The following is an 18,659-nucleotide window of genomic DNA, read 5'->3' on the forward strand; positions in this document are numbered from 1 at the left end:
CTGAATTTTCTTAACAAAGGTTAAGTAACAGCAAGCAGGTCTGGGACTCCTTCAGTCCTAGAACTTTTAACACATCTCTTCATACAAGTATCTGAAAAAATGCACTTAGGGATGTCCCCAAATCCCATCTTCTGGTAAGAGTCCTTGTGACTTAGTCTTCATAAAATAACCACAGGGCTTTCTAACAACTGCAAATGGTCTCAGTAGCACTAGTTCATGACCTTATAGACCCAAAAATAAGCTTGTTGCATGCTTCTTTTTTTTTCACAGTTAGGTCTAATAGACCATTTTCTTCCCTTCATTGTACCTTTCTCCCTATGGTAAAATACTTTCTAATCTGTTTTCCATACTTAGGTATAAAATGCAACCTCTACAAAACAAGCATCCTTCACAAATAGGATGTGGAAGCATCCTTCACAAATAGCCCCAAGAAATTAATATATACTTGTTTCAGTCACATTTTCCACTAAATAGAAAATGCAAACATCCATCCATCTATCTCTAGCTCTGAAACTAGAAACATCTTTCAAAGACCAGAAGGAGATTTCTTTCATTCAGACAAGTGAAAATAATGCTTCTTCAGTGAGAAACCAGAAAAATGAATGCATTACCAATTAAAAGTAAAGACAAAGATGTTTTTTATACTAATTACAAGATTCAGCCATTGCAGACAGTCAGGTTTTTTAGGACTACATGAAAAAAATAAAAGTTGCAAGGAAGACTATAAACATTATTTCAATGTTTTCCAGTGTTTCATGCCCGGTAAGAGTTTTGCTGTGTTTTTTGAAACTGTCAAATCAGACAGATTAGGTTTTGCCACAACCTGATACAAGAACATAGACCACACTCAGAGATTATTCTACAAGACCTGCAGCAGAAGGCCAGAAAAGCTGCTGACTAAAGACCTAGAACATTAAGAAACAAATACACAACACTTCAGCCATCATAAGATTAATCAAGTTATGTGCCTTTGAAAACACTGGGTTCTTCCAGCAGAGGAAATTGCAACTTCTTGTTTTTGTGTTAAGTTCTCTCAAGAACAACACCACTCCTGTTCAAGGAGAGGAAATAAAGTTACAGGCTGGATCAGCCAGAAGTGCTTCCTCTATCCAAGGTGCCAAAACAAAACAAGTGAATTGTTGACAACAACGTAAAAATGCAATGATGGAACACCTGAAAGTTAAATCAACATTTTTCTCCTATTGTTTTAGGTCCAAACATCCAAAGGACTGATTCACTGTCAAATCCTGGAGCCAGAAAGAAAATCAGCCTCTACCTGTATTGTTCTGATGGAAAACAATCAGCTTGCCAGCATGCAATTTCTTCAAGTGAAGGAAATTTAGGAACTAAACCCAAACCAATCAGGAACACTTCCACTGCCAGCAAAATTCTCAGCAACAGCAGGGAAGAAAGTAGTTTGAAAATATACTAGTTGAAAATAGATGGGTCTTCCCTAAACAGCCACTTTCTTCTCAGTCTAATCAAGAGTTAATTTTTCCTGCCTTTCGGACTGTCTACCATTTGTAAAGTTTCCAGAGATGCAGTCTGTCAAAATACCTGACTTTTGCCCATAACTCAAATCTTTTCTCAATGATGAAAAGCCTGAAGTAACAGTCTCATCTAAAGCAGAATCATCCCCACGATGGAATATGTCTGTTATTCTCAGAAGGATCTTACACATCTGACCGTCCCATGATTGTAAACTCTCTGAACAGGAATTTACTTTCTAGATATTTATGACATCCTCCCTTCCATAAATACCCCCCTTTCTCCTCTGGAAATACCTGAATGCTGCTGTTTGCAAATGCTTACCTGGGACTGTGACAGGGTTGAACACAGCAGCCTCCTGCTGTCCATCAGGGAATGCTTCATTCAGGAATACAGATGAGGAACAGTGCAGATAAACCTTCAGTCACAAGGCTTCTGCTCATTCACCTCCTCTGAATCACACATGCAAGACTTGCAGGTAACAACAGAAATCAGCATTTTATATCCTCCAACTAACAGAAAATGGTGAGACCATCACTAAGCATGGGAACAGTATAGGAAGAAAAAGGACAGAGTATGAGACATACTCAAACCAAGCCACTCTAGGGTTTGGGAGTTTTTAAATATTTACAGTAGCAAAGATATCCTCTCAGTTATATAAAATACATTACAAAATCATAAGGTGTTAGAGAGAATAGGATACTTTGAAAACCAACCATCATAATGCAGCTGAATTTCTACTTGCTGTTATGACACCAGAGATCTTAAAAGCTACAGAAGGGGTGGATGGTAAGGTTGAGAAAGAAAGCAAAGGAGCCATGTCCTGAGAGTCTGTTGTAGAGGTGAGGCATCTGTCACAGAGCTGCAACTGCAGAGGTTTCCATTCCACTGTGTGTACAAGGTAAAGATTACATTTTGCATGTGCTGATGAGAGGTTTGAGACAGAGAACCTTTTAGCACCTCCAAAGATCAAGAACTGACACAGTAAGATACATTTTGAAAGCTTTTTGGTAGAGATTTTGTAAAATAAAACCAGGATGTTCAGGAGTAATGGGTGGTACTTGCCAATAGGCGCTGGACCTCTGCAGGCAGAGGTCATGGCCATTAAAACAGAAGGCAAAAAATGATTGAAGTTAACTTTATTCCAAAATATGTATAATTTACAGGACTGAATAAGTGCTTCATTTGTGAACAAAACATTTCAATACTTGTGAATAACTTACTAGTAACTTTGTGTAACACTTCAGTTTCCAACAGAGGGAAATATGAAACAGTATTTTGGCACAAGGTTTTCTCTGCATGCAATAAAGTAATTACAAGTTTCACAGTTGCTAGGACAACATTCCTTCTTTGGGATTGTCACTTGTAAAACAGGTCTAAGTAATGAATGCTTGATTTTCTCTGGTCACTGCAAGCTTACTGACTTAAATAGCAAGAATTAAACATGAATATCCTTTGAAAACTAGATTTGTCCACTAAATAAAAAAATCCCACCAGTAATGAAAAGAAAAATATTTTAAAGACATTACTCAGCCTTGCTGAGATTAACTCATACAAACTTTGAGAAAGACTCACCCATGAGATTTATTACTCATTCATTCCAAATAATTACAAATTTAAATGAGATTGTAATCAAGTGTTGAAGTCATTAAGCTGTAAAGATATGGCCATCTTTCATATGTAGCATTATCATAGATGCACTTGCAAATGTCTGTACATAGAGGTACTGTCAATCTAGCTCTGCATGCAGATGCTTGAAGCATGTAAAGCACTGGATGTTGTGAAATGTAGAGCTGACATCACCACAAGTCATCTATTATAATCCATTGCTAGTTGTTGAAGGTACTGTAAAGTCAGCATATGAAAAATGGTCACAAGTAAAGGGACTTCTGTTATTTAACTGGGCAGTTCCTTGAAGAGTTTCCACCGTTTCAGGCTGTCCGGTTACGTTTTCAGTGAAGAGTCACACACACAAACACAAACACAAACATTCCCTCACCCTGACTGTGGGGCTGAGCACTGAGTTCTGTTCATTGCATAGCAATGGCACTTGAAACAAGAGAATTCAGTCGTGTTCTAAGCAGCAAGTCCTTCTCGCACACGTTTAAGTTCACTCTTAAAAAAGAACAACAGAAGAAACAGAAGATGCATAACTGCACCATACACTGGTTTGCTACCATTGAACAGCCATATCCTCACAGTGTTCCTGTCATCAATGGCAGCCTGTTTACAGGAGGCCCATCCCACCAGGACACAAGCATAGCAGCACCTTAAACTAAACAGGAATGAAAAAGCTTGCAAGGCCCAGAACATTACCAACAATTTGGTGTGAATGTATTTGGAACAGTCAATGGTACATATTAAGATAATGCTTAAAAAATCAGCATATATCAGAAATATATTAAAGCAAAGGAAGCTGTACAACCTTAATGTTAAAGGCAAGTACATTTGGTTCACCTCCAAGCTGCCACTTCAGGAACATGTTCTTTTGCAAGTTGAGCACACTGTTGATTCAGTATCAGTTCTATTAAGTCTCCCTACATTTAAAAGGCTATTAAACCCCCTCTAGCCCCCTAAGCCCCCAATCCTGCCAACTCTTAAGCTTCTACTCACCCTCACAAAAAAATCAATTCACATCTTAGCAGCATAAGGATTTAGAACAAGTGGAAGGCAGCCACCAGTTCTTTGTTCTGTTGCCCCTACACAACTGGGGTCCATATGACTAACAGCTAAATTCAGCGTCTTGTTTTCAACAGAAAAAACCTGTGTATTATGCCTTGGAATAAAAATTTGTAAGGAGTTAGTTACATACATTAAGTTACAGACATTGATCAAGTTGTTCAAAATTAAACGAGGTTTCACAAGGTTTCTTTTGTAGCTGTTTCATTTACAGCTGCAAGTATATATACATTTTTTAATGCTTTCATATCCTTTGGAAGTGAGAATTTTCTAGACACAAGCAGCTTTGCATAACTAAGAATACACTGCATTAGCAAACTCTGACTTAAAACTACCAATTTTTCTAGGCCAACAAAAAGTTTTGGGGAGAACTCCCTCCCTACCTATGGCGTATTCACAGGTGTATTAGCAGAAATAGACACAAAGCAATAAGAAGAAAAAACATCTACTGTCAGACAAATTTTAGCATTCTGACAAACAAATATGGAAGGCAACAAGACAGACCTTTCATTTTTTAGCTTATGTTCTCACAGAATGCAAGTCCCAAATCTGCTGTTTCCTTTGTTCGACTTTTTATATATTAAAGAAAAGCACAAATGAAACTACAGAAGTACTAATTCCATTTTATAATAGTGTTACACAGGCATTCAGATCAAGATCCAGCAATCACAGCTTAACAGAATTAAGCAGGAAACACATAGGGTAAGTACACGTAACATTAGTATCACTTCCAGATAAAAAAATTGGGCTAAGAGGCTACAGAGAATGTGATGTTATTTCTGTATAGCAGCTCTAATGGCAAGAGGATACAAAAAAGAGTAAGATAGTAAGCCACTGCTGACCAATACTTACAATACAGTGCCTTGATAATCAAATCAGAGACAAACTGCAGAAAAAGGGAGATAAGTATAATTTTAGTTCTATCCAGAAATAGTTGTGTTTGAAGTTTATTTTCTAACAAAGGCAAATATAGAAAATCAGACTTTTTCAAGAATTTGTTTAAATGTGAAGAATTCCTAATATTCAGCAATAGTGTTTCAGATCAGGTTTCATGAAGTTTTATGTGGGATTCACCAAACTATGAAGTCTGGCTGCAGTCTCCACATTTTCAGAAAAATACTTAATAAATCCAAACTGAGTGATGTATACCAGACATACATGATCCAAAACTGTTTTTCATTTTTATGAATAATTTGTGAAGAACTAAATTAGTGAAGAAAGAAGTTAATTTTGGTCAGAAGTTAATTTTGTCTTTTCAAAGACAGTGCAGACATTTAATAAGTTTCTTAATACTGCACTTTCAATAAATGCTGTAGTACTGTGTTCACCTAATTAAAGTCCAAACTGTTTTAAACCAATGGAATGAGTGAAAGAATTGTGATTTACACATTCTAATAAAACACACAAAGCTCAGAAATACTTTTAATTACAAAGTACAATAACTGGGTAACAATTACATTATATGACTTCATCCACACAAACTTTTAGGTCTATTCCTGACAATCCCTGATGCTAAGAGCTTTGGAAATTAGTTTCAACTTTAAACCTCACTCATCTACAATTCAAACCCTTCAGTAATTCTGCTCCTTAGCACCCAAGATTCTTTCTCTTGCAGAGTAAAGACTGACTTTCTAAATTCAGAGGTAAAGAATAGCTTCTACAGCTGTGGAAAATACCCTTTCTTCCAAACCAGGTTTATAGTAACTATCTCTCTTTCACATGCCAGCTTGCATGTGGGAAACAAAGAAATCAGCATATGAAGAAGTGTTCTCTGGTATTCCAGCCAGAGGAAGAAAGGAGAAGGAAAAACACTTTAAAAGATGAAGTTGCAACATTACTAGAAAGATACTGCAATAGAATAAATTATCCTAGTTTTGTTCTTTATCTTATCTCTCAATTTCAAAGTAGGCAGGTAAATATGAGTCAGTCATATCTTCAAAAGAAACAAAATTACAAGTTATGTCTTCCTTTCTTAAATATATCCCACCCTTCAGATGAGAACTCTACAGACATTGTGAAACCTGGGGGCATTCCCCACAGCAGAATTACTTTCTCCTGAGGAACTGCAAGATTCTGTTCTGCAGTTTCTTCAGCCAGACTGGAAGTGTCTGAAATCATACCTAGAAATGTTGAAAAAGCAAACAGGCAACACAGATGGGGTTTCAGAAGGAACATGTGAGTTTCAGGATTAACATAAAGAGATTATTTCAGTAAAGGCAGAGACACTCACCACAGCAATATAGAGTATCAGGAAAAGACAAAGAAAAAAAAAGAAAAAAAGAAAGGTATTGCTCATCTGCAACAGAAACAAGCTGGCTGCAATGGATGAGTGATTTCACTCCCACATCCTTGAATTGAGAATATGCAGCACGAAGCATAGGGAGTCCTCAAAACCTAAGGCTTGGACATACATTTGCTGCTGGGCTGCACAGTAAATATGCAGCCAATACCTCTCCTCTAACAATGGAGGAGAAAAGTCTGTTACAGGCCCAAGAATTTGACATAAATAGTTTTCTCTTAAGGTTACAGAAACTAAAAACTGTCTAGTACAAAAACAGAGGCCTATATTTCACAGATATTATAGTAAGAGATAAAAATTACTTAAGGCCAAATTCCAACATACATTCACAACTGGCTTAATGTAAATGAAAAATACTGCAAACAGTGGCATGAGGGGAACCTAAACATTAAAAAAAAAAAAAAAAAAGGTGCCAAGAGATCATATGCTTTTTCTCTAAAACATCAGTTTGTATGAATTTGAGTATACTCAGGGAGACTGTGAAAGCTGCAGGAACTGAGGGCTGCAGATCAAAGTGCAAAAGCAAGATAGAGCTGCTCTGGAAGAGCTTCTGTGAGCTGATATCCCAGCTCTGAAAAATGGATTCCAACTGTTTTTGGAATCAGGAAGTCCAAAAACAGAAGTCAAGGTGAGTGTTTTAAGGAATTTAATTTCCCGTTTTTAAAGATTTCTCTTAAGGTAGTAAACCACTGTAACGTTTCTCAACTCGTATCTCAATACAGCTAGGAGAATTTCAGCAAAACCAAATGATTCCAGTCTTTGAGGCACACACATTGTAACATTTGCATCTTACAGACAGAAATAATTTAAGCAAATCCCTTCTGAAGACTCTAAAAATGTTAGTCCCATTTATTACACTAGCTAAAAGGATAACATACTAATTTTCCCTACAATTACAAATTCCAAGTTCTTTTCCTACCTTCAAAGAGCATCGGTGCCACTCAGGGCAAAAAAAAAATACTGCTTTCTATACACATTTTTAACAATAAATATTTTCAACAATTCAAGAATCTCTATGTGTCTAGTGTGTTGGACAGGTAATTGGAAAATCTCAGCTTATGCAGGAGAAAGAGCTGTGAAGGCATAAAGTAAAAGAAGACGATACGGCTGATTATGTTCATGGCGGATTTAAAATACAAGCTACTAAAAAAAGTAAACAGAAGTAGCTTACACTAATAGAATCCTCCCCAGTAAGTTCAGGGAAGCATCTCAATTGAACAGGGCAGGGTTTTGGTCCAGCACATTGGAACCCTGCATGTAAGCCAGGAATAGAGAGAGAGATATAGAGAACAACTTTAAAAGTTCTTCCACTTAGATGAAAGCAGTAATAGCTTTGTAAAGAAGTTTGAGCAAAAAACATAGGCACCACATAATGTTTTTTAAGGTTCAAATGTACATTAACATGTTACAGCTCCCCCTTTCCCCTCTATTTATACACACATTGTTTATGTGAAGTTACATGTTCAATAGAGTACCTTCAGCATGAAAAGTCTCTTAGGTCAACTGCTCATGACAAGTACATTCAATAATGCTAAGTGGATTACTTGGTAAAGCCATCTCTCCCACCCCAATAAGTTAAATTCAAACCACAGGAAACAGTTATATTACGTAGCACTCAGTGGCTGGGCTTGTCAGAGCTCTGGAACAAGGAGCACAGCTCTTCACAGGTCTGTGTTTCTACTGAACTGAACTGGGACTCCATTGTATTCCAGGCTAAGTCAGCCAGAAGGAAGTCATCCATTGCTGTCTGTGTTTCATTGCTGGTAAGGAATAAACTCCCCAGATTCTCAAAGCAGCTATCCATAGTCTGTGTCTCAGCACTACTGAGCTGGACTTTGCTTTCAATATTCTGAGTGGGTGTATTTTTAGTAGCCATATATACTTCTGTCTGGGTTTCTGTATCAGATGAATCAGTGCTCATTGAGAAACTGGACTGTTTCAGAATACTTCCTAAAGGCAGATGGGTAGTACTGTCCAAAAAGAAATTCAAGTCTGTTTGTGTCTGTGTATCAAACATCTCCAAACCTAAGAAGTTAGAATTGCCTCGGCAGTTATATGATTGAGTGGCACTATCTGAAAATAAGAAATCAGTCTGAGTTTCAATGTCCAGTGACTCCAAAACTGGCTCAGAGTTCAGGGTACCAAGCTCACTCTCTTCAGTCTGAGTTTGGATGTTGGATGCTGAAAAGAACTCTTCAATGTCAAAGTCTATCCCTGTGCTCTGTGATGGACCAGATGGAAGATGTGTGTCAGCATTAGAACTTGTCTCAGACAAAAGAGCACGATTATCCAGTGTCTGGCCAGACATGTTTCCTGAAAAGATGTTTTCCAGATCACTTAGCAGGTCCATTGTCTGGGTTTGATTATCTGTTGTATTTTGAGGTGGAAGTATATTAGTCTGTGTATTGAAGTTGATAAGGGATTCAGACTTAACTGTATCCTGACTCAGGCTCTTGCAACTACTTCTTTGCAGCAAGGTTTGATCTATATTTGCAGGCATTAAATTGTTTTCTGGAAGTTCAATGTGAGTAGAAACATTATATGATGAAGGAACATTGTCAAAAATGTCACTGCACATTACAGCCTGGTCCATCTGTACTCTTCCATCAATACAGTCCTGTGTCCTACTGGTTTGAGTCTCTCTGGAAATGCCACACGTTGGAAAACAGCCCTGACTGAAAGCATCAGTCTGAGCAGCTATGGATGAAGTCAGTTTGGAAGCAGGCAGCAGTGTCTGTGTCTGTACACTGATGGGTAATGAAACCTGGGAACTGAACGACAGATCTGTCTGAGAACAAGAGGACACAGAAGAATTAGGAGTCCAGGCTGCAGCTGGTACAAAGCTCTGTGAGATAAAAGATAAGTCAGTCTGTATATTTATTGAAGAAATTTTGTTCTTGTGACAAACATTTCCCAGGTCTTGCCCTGTGTTATTTGATGTAACCTTGTCCAATTCAACTTGTACACCAGTACTTACTGGTTCACGATCACCAGAAGTCGTCACTTTTGAAACAGGCATACTGTCTTTAAATACAAGTGTTTCTGCCTCCAGGGCTGGAATCAGAATTCCTATAGATTGAGGCAATAAATGAACAGTACTTACAACTGAACCTTGATTATCAACAGCCACTACAGCAGGTTTGACAGAAGAGTCTGTTGCAGATACATACACAGGCAAGTGAGCAACCTGCATTACTGGAAGTTTAACCAAAGCCACCTTGGGCTTGGGTAAAAGCATCTTTGGTGCACATTTTGGCTGCATTTGGTTCGTAAAGTTAGAACTGCAGGAGCCTTCAAGAGAGGCCACTACTTTCACTTCAGAGGACTCCAGTTCCTGAGTGCCAGGAGCAGTACTGTGTGTATTGCTGAATGCTTCATTTGCTTTCTCTGCCAACTGCTGATTGTGTACGGAGGACTCCATTTTCCTTTTCTTACTAGGAGGATCCCTGTGAACAGGAGATCAATAATTTATACTTCTTTCAAACACAGAAAATCTGCCTTCCATTCTTTTGAGTCACTGCATTGCAAATACAAACTGAAGTCACAGATGAGGTTGGATATGAGAAGACAATTAATCCAGATTAAAACATAAAAAGACATAATGAAGGTCAATTTTGTTAAATGTCATTCCTTGTTCTCTCATTTGAAAAAAGAATAGACACTACCCCTTATGGAGACCTATTTCCGAAGGGATGTACAAATTTATATGGTTTCTTCCCCTCTGTACATTAAGCACTCTGATTTGAAGACTTTTAATGTGTTATTTTGACACTGACTCAGACTGAGCATTGAAGGTACAGAGCTCTTAAAATATGTGCACAGGTAATGGTCTCTCATGAAAATGGAAGATAAAAATTAGCAATTCTTCACACAAAACTTAAATTTTGCAGCAGCTGAACCTCAAAGACAGGCCAGGCCTCAGAAAGCAGAAGGCCCTTTATTAAATATATGTATATATTAAAACTGTAAATCTAAACATGCAGAGACAGAACGTCAAAAATACATCCAGCAACAATTGCAACAATGACTAGACTGTACAAGAAAATAACCTGAATGCATTCCACACCTCAGTTACCAGCTATAAACATTTCCAAATTATCTCTACGCTCACAGAACTGCAAAAGCAGATGCAACAAGAACCACCACCATTTATGCCAACCACTGCAGTGTCATCAGTACTTTTTGTTTTCTATGTAGGGAAACCAGATCTTACTGATTAGATGATCACCACTGCCTTCAACAAAACAGAAACCCCTAAAAGCAACAAAGAAACTGCAAACTGCTTTTCAGCTAAAACAACATCATACTATTTCCTATTTAATCAACAGAAAGGAGACAAAAAGGCAGCACTGAGACACACAGGACTTGGTGATGAATGTATCATTACTTCACTGTTTCACTTTTACCTGTGTTCTGCAGGAATTTCATGGCCAGTTCTGTAAATGTGAGACAGTAATGCTGTTCTGCTGGCATAAGGGCACCCACAAGTACACTGGAAAGTCTTGCCACAGACCTCTATATGCCGTTTCAAATACCATTCTGTGCCATAGGAGTTACTACATTTATCACATTTGTGCTTCTTTTCAGCATGCATTTTCATAAAGTGCTAGAATACACAAGGGAAAGTAAATATTAGCTTTCAGTGATGATTAAAAAAAGAAAATCATGGTTAGGGAAGAAAATATCTGCAATTATTTAGTTGCTAAGTAGCGCTGAAGTGTAGCATTTATTGTTTTTTTAAAGCGTTACTACAAATAAGTTTAAAGAAGTCAATAGAGAGAATCTGAAGTTTGCAAATCTGCTGATGCTACATGCATCTTAAACACACAGATAAACATTTACCTATTCTAATGCCATTGAAGGTTTCCTGTGGACATCAATAAATCTATAGATTAACCTTGCCACAAGAGCACATGCGCACACTCCTGAAGATCTGAGACAACTGAGCAAACAATCTTAAGTAGTACAGGTCAACACCACAACAAACAGCAGAATTTTTCCTTCTCATTTATGGCACCAAGTGCTTGCCACTGAGCTCCTATAGGGTCCCCAGCTCAGCACAAATAACCAGCTGCAGCACAGTGCTCTCGTTGCTCACTAATGCAGAAACATTTTCTTAAACATGTTAACTAGTAAACAAATGCATTCTGTTATTAAAGCAGAGAAAAGCTCTTAAACCTTGACCACTTGAAAAAGCAGTTAAAAGCATCAGCCACAGTTTAAACCTTCATCAGTTGCTACTGTGATTTTCTCCCCCCACTCTTCTTTAACCTTTCTCCATCTATTGGATTTATAGAAAGGAGCTCTGATCTAGTTTAGAACAACATACTGACATCTGTCTGATCAGAATGTTCAAGTCCTCTAATATCAACATGCAAACATGCAAACTCATGAATCACTTGTGCGCTTGGAGTTGTTGCATAAATTTCCCTAACTTCTGCCTATGTGCTAAGAGGCTATGCTTGTATCTGTATGCAAAAGTGCACACTCTCTGGAGTAGAGACAAGACTAAATCAGTGTGAAAATACTTCAGGAAACAGGAATACCTGTTTTACAAGAGAAAATTGGGAAAATGGTCTGTTTGGTCCTCTAGGGCAGCCTTCAATAGGACAGCAGTAGAATTTCTGTGAAGTTTTCAAACCCTTCCTTATTGGTGCATTAAGTTTTCCATCCTGAAAAAGAACCAGTTGAGAAGTTGACAGTTCTACAGGTTTGCATATTCAAGACAATATTCAGAATACACATCAACTATGCCTCACTGAGTTTACCCATCTCAATGAGTTGGAGGCACTTTCCTATGTGATTTGAAAATTCAAATGGAGTTTCTTCCCTGTGTGGATGCACTTTGCAAAGATCCCATCAAAATTACCAGGTGCAATTACAACAAGCTCTATGGAGTAGTGGTACTGTACTATTTACTTTTACCAAGACACTCCCTGTGCCATGTTTCCTGTTATTTGAGAAAAAAAAAAAAAAATTTCCATACAGATAAGACTCTAGACTGCTGATTCAATGTGGTTTTACTTGTTAGTGGCACAGTATGTGAAGCTCCATTAAGATTAGTCACTGAAATAGAACACTTCCTTGATGCTGGAATTCTGTTAGCACTATTCAGAGTTTACTTGTAATAAAATGAAAAATGCTAACTATGCTCTGCCACTTAATTTAGATCATAAACCTTAAGTCTATGAAACAACTGGTATGCTAATTCTGACCCTCCAAACACTAAGTGATCAAGCTATCCAGGCTTTCCATGGGAGTTGTCTCACTGACCCTCACAAGTACACAGAAGAAAGCAACACAACTTTTTCAAAGAGGACCTCAAGACTACATTTAAGGAGGACATACTAGTGGGATTGTGTAGATAGTTCAACCACATGAGAGTCCCTTCCTACTGAGGGCACAGGCATGGAAACCACACGAGACATATACCTCTAGACATACCCTATCTGAAAGGGTCTCAGTGAAAGCATCAGGCATCTGTGTCTAAGCAAAAAAGTAAAAGCGAACTATTTAAAAGCTGATGCTCAGAGTAGCTGTGAGTCTCCTTCCATCCTGAGACTGAATTGGAGGCCAAACGTAGTCTCTAGAGCCTGCAATTACAGAGTTTTTGTAGTCCATGGTGGCATCCCAAGATGATTTTTCAGGGAAGAAATGGGACTGTGCCCTGTTTGAAGTCTGCACCTGATTTTCCTTAGCGTGAGGATAGAGAGCACAGTCAGTAGTGGAAGGCTGATTTCACACCTATCACTTCCTAGCTATCTCTATGGGCAGATCTCCAGCTGGTCGTGTTTACACAGGTTACACCAAACACAGAGAATGCACAAAGCACAACAGTCTCCTCCCAAAGTGAAGCAAACAAAACATGTACCTCAGCTTCCAGGGCCCAAAGGGCTTCACTGCTCACAACCCCACCTCTTACCCACCTGCAGTTACTCACAACCCAACAATGCTGTCCTCAGCCACTCATGCCTTGCTTTTGAAGTCCTCTCATTTATATCTCAGGAAGCTGGGGAGGAGGATATTTCAATGATTTTGTTTTCCCTCAAATCATCTCTTAAGCTAAGCTACTTTATAAAATGTAATCCCTTCAAGCAATATTTCAGTTATATTTCCACACACTCAGCACTGCTACTTGCTGAGATTGCCACAAGTTCATTTTTATAAATGACATACCAGACTCAAACAAGCAATGTTTAGAGACTCTTGACCAAAATGATCAGCCACCATATCAAGAAAGCCTGGAATAATTCTCTAAAAAGGGAGTTTTCATGTACCATTTTAGCCTTCTAAGCACCTTTATGTACAGCAGTTTTCACTGTGGACAGCCCATTCATAAACAGGCCTGTTCTATCTCTGCTGAATCATCACTGTGACTATTGTTGTACCTCCTAGAGCCACTGTCCTAAACAGGAACATCAAACAAAGAAATCTGGCTGCTCCAGCCCAAATTCCACTTTTTAACCCTGACTTTACACAAAACATTTTCATCACATGTCAAAGTCCTTAGGAGAAAAGATGATCTGTCTTTAAGTCAAAGCTATGTTTGGCCTCTCCCACTGCAGATGATGCCAATATGCTGAGTAACTGGCAATTAGAGTTACTTATTTCTAAATAAAAAGTTATTAACTGTGTTATATTTAACATCACAACCCAACAACTGACAGGGCAATATGAGAAACATGTTTGGTCTCTTAACAGGTAAACCACAGTCAGGTTATTTAAAACTACTGAAATACTACGGTATAGAATAATACTGGTCGTTTAAAAGCTTTAGAGACACGAGTAAGATGCTTTTTTAACAGCTGGAACACAGCCTTTAGTGGCAGAGACCACAACACATTAGTTGTGACAAGTTGAGAGATACTCTACACATACAAGATATCATATATGGACAGTAATCTTGTTTTAACCTATCCCAAGTCCTCATGGCTCTAATTTTGCATCTTCTCAAAGCCCACCTGGCCAGTCCTGTTTCAGACATTCTCACACCTCCCTTTCTTACCTATCTGATTTTGTGTACCACGTTTCTACAACATCCACCCATCAAAATTATTGGTAGATATTGGTCCAACAAACTTCTCCCAATGCAGACACTTGCACTGTAAGGAATATTGACTTGTGATAACAACTCAGAAAATGGGAATTAATAGTCCTTGCTACAGACTTAGTCAAGGTGAACTTAATGACATCTTGCTTTCCTGCCCCAGAAAGACTTACTCCTAAGGATTACTTTTAAATTATAGTGCAGCAGACTATAGTCAACTATTTAAAACATGGGGGTTTTTGCAGCAGAAGCTCAGCCATTTCTTTACTAAATAGGACACGGAGAGAAGTGCATTTATTCTTATTATAACAACTATTATGGTAGTGCAGTATTTCAGTAACCTACCCCAAGGGTATGCTATCCTTTCCAGTTCACACTGGTTACAGCCTCCCTGTTATCACAGGAATCCACAGAATCCTCTCCTTACAAGAACTCTTCTAGATTAATTTTAAACTACAAAGAAGTAGTTTCCCTTCTTCCCATAAAATAACACAGAAAAAAGACCAAAAAAATTAAAATAAAAAAGTCAAGTAATATTAAGTGGCTATTTTTATCATCTGCTCCCATTTTTTTTCTTGGTTTATCCTCTGTCAAGGAGCCAGTAAATCAAAGTTTACATATCAACACCTTTTATCTTCCTTTGTTAGGCCAAACAAGTCAAATTCTTCTAATTTCCCTTTGTCAGAAACACTTGCCATTCATCACCCTTAGCAGCTATTTTCTACACATCTTCTGGGTTCATTTTAACTTATTTGAATCAGATTCTTACCCTACAGTACTGACATAGAATATCCCTCTGCCATGTTTTAGGACTGTTCTCACAGCAGCTTTACCCTAAAGGCTCATTTGTGTATGACCAAATTGTTTTGCAAATTATTATTAGATTATTTCTCTACAAACAAACCAGAGCTGATCAAACTGTTTGCTATCACTTCACAAGACTAAAACCTGGTAGTGCTGCACTTGACTCTGTTTTTACAAGGTAATCTCCATGTAAATGTCCTTCTTTGCCACTGCAATCCCTCATGGGTTTTGGTATCAAAACATCCTACTGGTGCTATTTTTATTAACAAAAATCAACTAAGTCATTCTCCCTTCTCTTCAGGAGTATTATGTTGTCTCCTTCCCCAACAGCTTCTTACCATCTCATTTGAAAAGCTGCCTCTTCACTAATTTTCTATTTCACTAATAAATGCAATCTACTAAATTCTTTTTATCTGGGGAATCAGCTACATCTTAAAAGGGAATAATATTAATATTAAAATATTTAGCCTCCATTAAGCATCAACAATATTTTAGTCTCAATTACAATGCCCTTGAAACAAGTCAAGAAGTTTCTGAAAATCAGCATCCATCCACGTTTCAGTATTTATTCCAAGCTATCACAAGATTCAGTAATAAGGTGTATGGAGTACGCTCTAATGCTTCAAAGCACTGGTGGCTAACAGCAAGCTAGGTGAGAAAGCAGCTTTTCCTCACCCATCCTACCCTGAGTTATGTAACCCACCAGCTGCAGTGCACGCTCAGAGCATCAGCTCACAACCAAACTGACTCTACTGACCTGAAACAACACTTTTAACTTCTGCTGTACTTCCCCCCACCTCAACATGTGAGAACTAACACCTAACACACAGTAAAGTTAGTACATATAGGAAATGAAATTAAAACATCCCAGAGACAGGAGACAGCAAGTACACTTGACACTGTTTCCTTTTGTTCCTCACCAAGGAGCACGTGTGACCCACACTCGACTCTGTAGCCATTTCACAAAACAGGGATGTTTATTGTTCGCCCACTGAGGCTGCACTTTCAGAATGCAGCTATGAATGCTGCACTTGAAGTTTTCCAGGAATACAATTTGTCCTTGCACACTTGGCATTATGATTCTGGGAAAAACAAGGATATCTTTCCGAAAGGCCCACTCTCAATGTGTGCCTGCTGAACTGTGGTTCTCCTCCCCACTAGCACATGCTTAGCTCAGGAGTATTATGGAAATGAGGGCTTGTTTCCAAAATGGCATCCATCTGTTTTGCTAGTTTTTTTAGCTCAGACATTTTAAAAAAAAACAAACAAAACCCCAGCATAACAGCCCCCGGTGTTGGGATGGAGATGGTTTGCCAGCTGATAAGGTTAGAAAATGCTGCGTGTTTGCACAGCACCTCACAAGTGGGGCTTTAAAGCCTTACTGCAGAAAGATTGGTGATAAGCAAGTAAAACAACAGAAGATGAGTCCCAAAGAACTCTTAACTACCGTGGTATGTTTACAAAAATGTGCAAAACTGGTTATTTCTGTAAGCAATTTTAGAGGAATCCTCAACACAACTGGTCAGCCCATCCCTACACAGACTTGTGCATTTATACATGGACCTGCAGGGGCTTTACACAAGGGGGAATTTAAACAAGAGACAATGAGAAACACTTCACTATTCCCACCTGGAATCACAGAATGGTTTGGGTTGGACGGGGACCTTGAACACCATCTTGTTTCATTCCCCATGCTATGGGCAGGGTCACTTCTCACTATCCCAGGTTGCTCCAAGCCCCATCCAACCTGACTTTGAACACTTCCAGGGATGGGGCAGCCACAGCTTCTCTGGGCAACCTGTGCCAGGGCTTTCCCACCTTCACACTGTAGAATTTCTTCCTAGTATCTAACCTAAACCTTCTCTCTTTCAGTTAATCCATTCCCTCTTGTCCTGCCATTCCAGGCTCTTGTCCCCATCATTCCTGCGAGCTTCCTTCAGGTACCAGAAGGCCTCAATCAGGTCACCCCAAAACACCCTGTTTTCCAGGCTGAACAATCCCAATTGCCTCAGAATCTCTCGGAAGAATCCCAATTCTCCTCCGGGTGAGGAACCACGCCCCCACTCAGTCTCACTACGAACCAAACCCCAGCACAGCCAACACCGCAGCCGCCCCCCGGACCCGGACCCGGACCCGAGCCGGCCGCAGGCCCCGGGGTAGAAAATGGCGCTGCGCCACGACAGAGCCTCGCAGCCACGGGGAGGGGCCGAGCGGGAGGGGGCGGCGGGGCCGGCCCGGCCTCACGGCGGTACCTGGAGCGGGTGCGCCTTGCTGAGGTGCATGTTGAGGGCCGGGCTGTTGGGCAGCACCTTCCCGCACCCGGGCACGGTGCACAGGATGTTGGTTCGCACTTGGGACAGCTCTGTCACCGAGGGCCGTACCAGCTCCCCGGCGGGCGGCACGTCCCTCACGGGCGCGGGGGGCCGCCCCAAGCCCCCGCCACGCCGCCCGGCCGCCGCCGCCATGTTGCTGTCAGCTGCTCGGGCCTCGCTCCGCTTCCGGGGGCAGCGGCCAATCGGCGGCGGCGCTGCTGAATATTCATGAAGCACGTGGCGCCGCCCCGCCCCCGCCCGCCAGCGCCCCGCGGCGGCGGCTGCGAGCGGTGCGGCCGAGCGCGGGCCCGTGCGCGCTCCCGCGGCACCAAGCGCGCACACGGCAAGCACCGGGACGCGCGGGGGAAACGGCGAGCGGCAGCCTGGGCACGACACCGGCCCGCACACCGCTCAGGCGGCTCCGCTGCACGGCCGAGCGGCTGCGGCCATCGTGCTGCACCGGGAAGCGGAGAGGCAGGCACTGACTGCTCTGCTGAGCAGTGACAGCACACGAGGGACCGGCCCGAGCTCTGGCGGGAGGCTGAGGCTGGGTATTAGGAAAAGGTTCTCCACCCAGAGCGTAGTCGGATACTAGAAAAGGCTCCCCCGGGAAGTGGCCACAGCAGCAGCCTGACAGCGCTCCAGGAGCATCTGGAAAACACTCTTAGTCACAGGTTGGGATTTAAATAGTGGGTCCCTTTCGAACTCAGAATATTCTGTGATTTCCTGATACTGGAATCACCAACACAATACACAGATTTTTCCCCTATAGCTGGTCAAGTTAAGGGAAGAGAGGAACACCGTTTATTGGTAAGTTATGCCATAGGTGTAGGCCCAAGATGTGTGTTCCTCCTGCAGCCCCTGTGCCCTCAGCTGCAGGTGTTCTGCTGCTTGGGGTTAGCAAGAATAGTTTGGGCTGAAAGGGACCTTTAAACATCATCTAGTCCAACCCCAAACTTCCAACTTGCTGGAAGAGACCAACTGGAATGGGGAAGAGAAGATTGGTCTCCACATTTCCCCTTTGTCTTAT

At 40.5% G+C, this 18,659-nt stretch overlaps 1 protein-coding gene across 2 annotated transcripts; it reads right to left on the reverse strand.

The window, feature by feature from the left end:
• Positions 1–2,609: 2,609 nt before the first annotated feature.
• Positions 2,610–17,800, reverse strand: ATMIN (ATM interactor). Of its 2 annotated transcripts, XM_056500988.1 has the most exons (5): positions 17,570–17,800; positions 12,013–12,138; positions 10,873–11,072; positions 8,075–9,912; positions 2,610–7,717 (listed from the first exon to the last, which is right to left on the reverse strand). In XM_056500988.1, exons 1-4 carry the CDS (start codon positions 17,780–17,782, stop codon positions 8,082–8,084), a joined length of 2,370 nt encoding a protein of 789 aa, XP_056356963.1. In that variant the 5' UTR covers positions 17,783–17,800; the 3' UTR covers positions 2,610–7,717; positions 8,075–8,081. The 2 variants fall into 2 exon arrangements, with proteins under 2 accessions (XP_056356963.1, XP_056356962.1); XM_056500987.1 differs by having other exon boundaries at positions 2,610–9,912.
• Positions 17,801–18,659: the final 859 nt, after the last annotated feature.

Source organism: Oenanthe melanoleuca, chromosome 11 (genome assembly GCF_029582105.1).
Source record: "Oenanthe melanoleuca isolate GR-GAL-2019-014 chromosome 11, OMel1.0, whole genome shotgun sequence".
Classification (NCBI taxonomy): domain Eukaryota; kingdom Metazoa; phylum Chordata; class Aves; order Passeriformes; family Muscicapidae; genus Oenanthe; species Oenanthe melanoleuca.

Excerpts from the sequence above, each read along its gene's own strand:
- ATMIN (XM_056500988.1), bottom strand. The coding sequence starts at position 17,782 with ATGGCGGCGGCGGCCGGGCGGCGTGGCGGGGGCTTGGGGCGGCCCCCC. Across the intron at positions 12,139-17,569 it reads GCAAGGCGCACCCGCTCCAG|GATGGAAAACTTAATGCACC; the intron begins GTACCGCCGTGA and ends GTTCTTTTTCAG. Across the intron at positions 9,913-10,872 it reads GAAATTCCTGCAGAACACAG|GGATCCTCCTAGTAAGAAAA; the intron begins GTAAAAGTGAAA and ends TCCTGTTCACAG.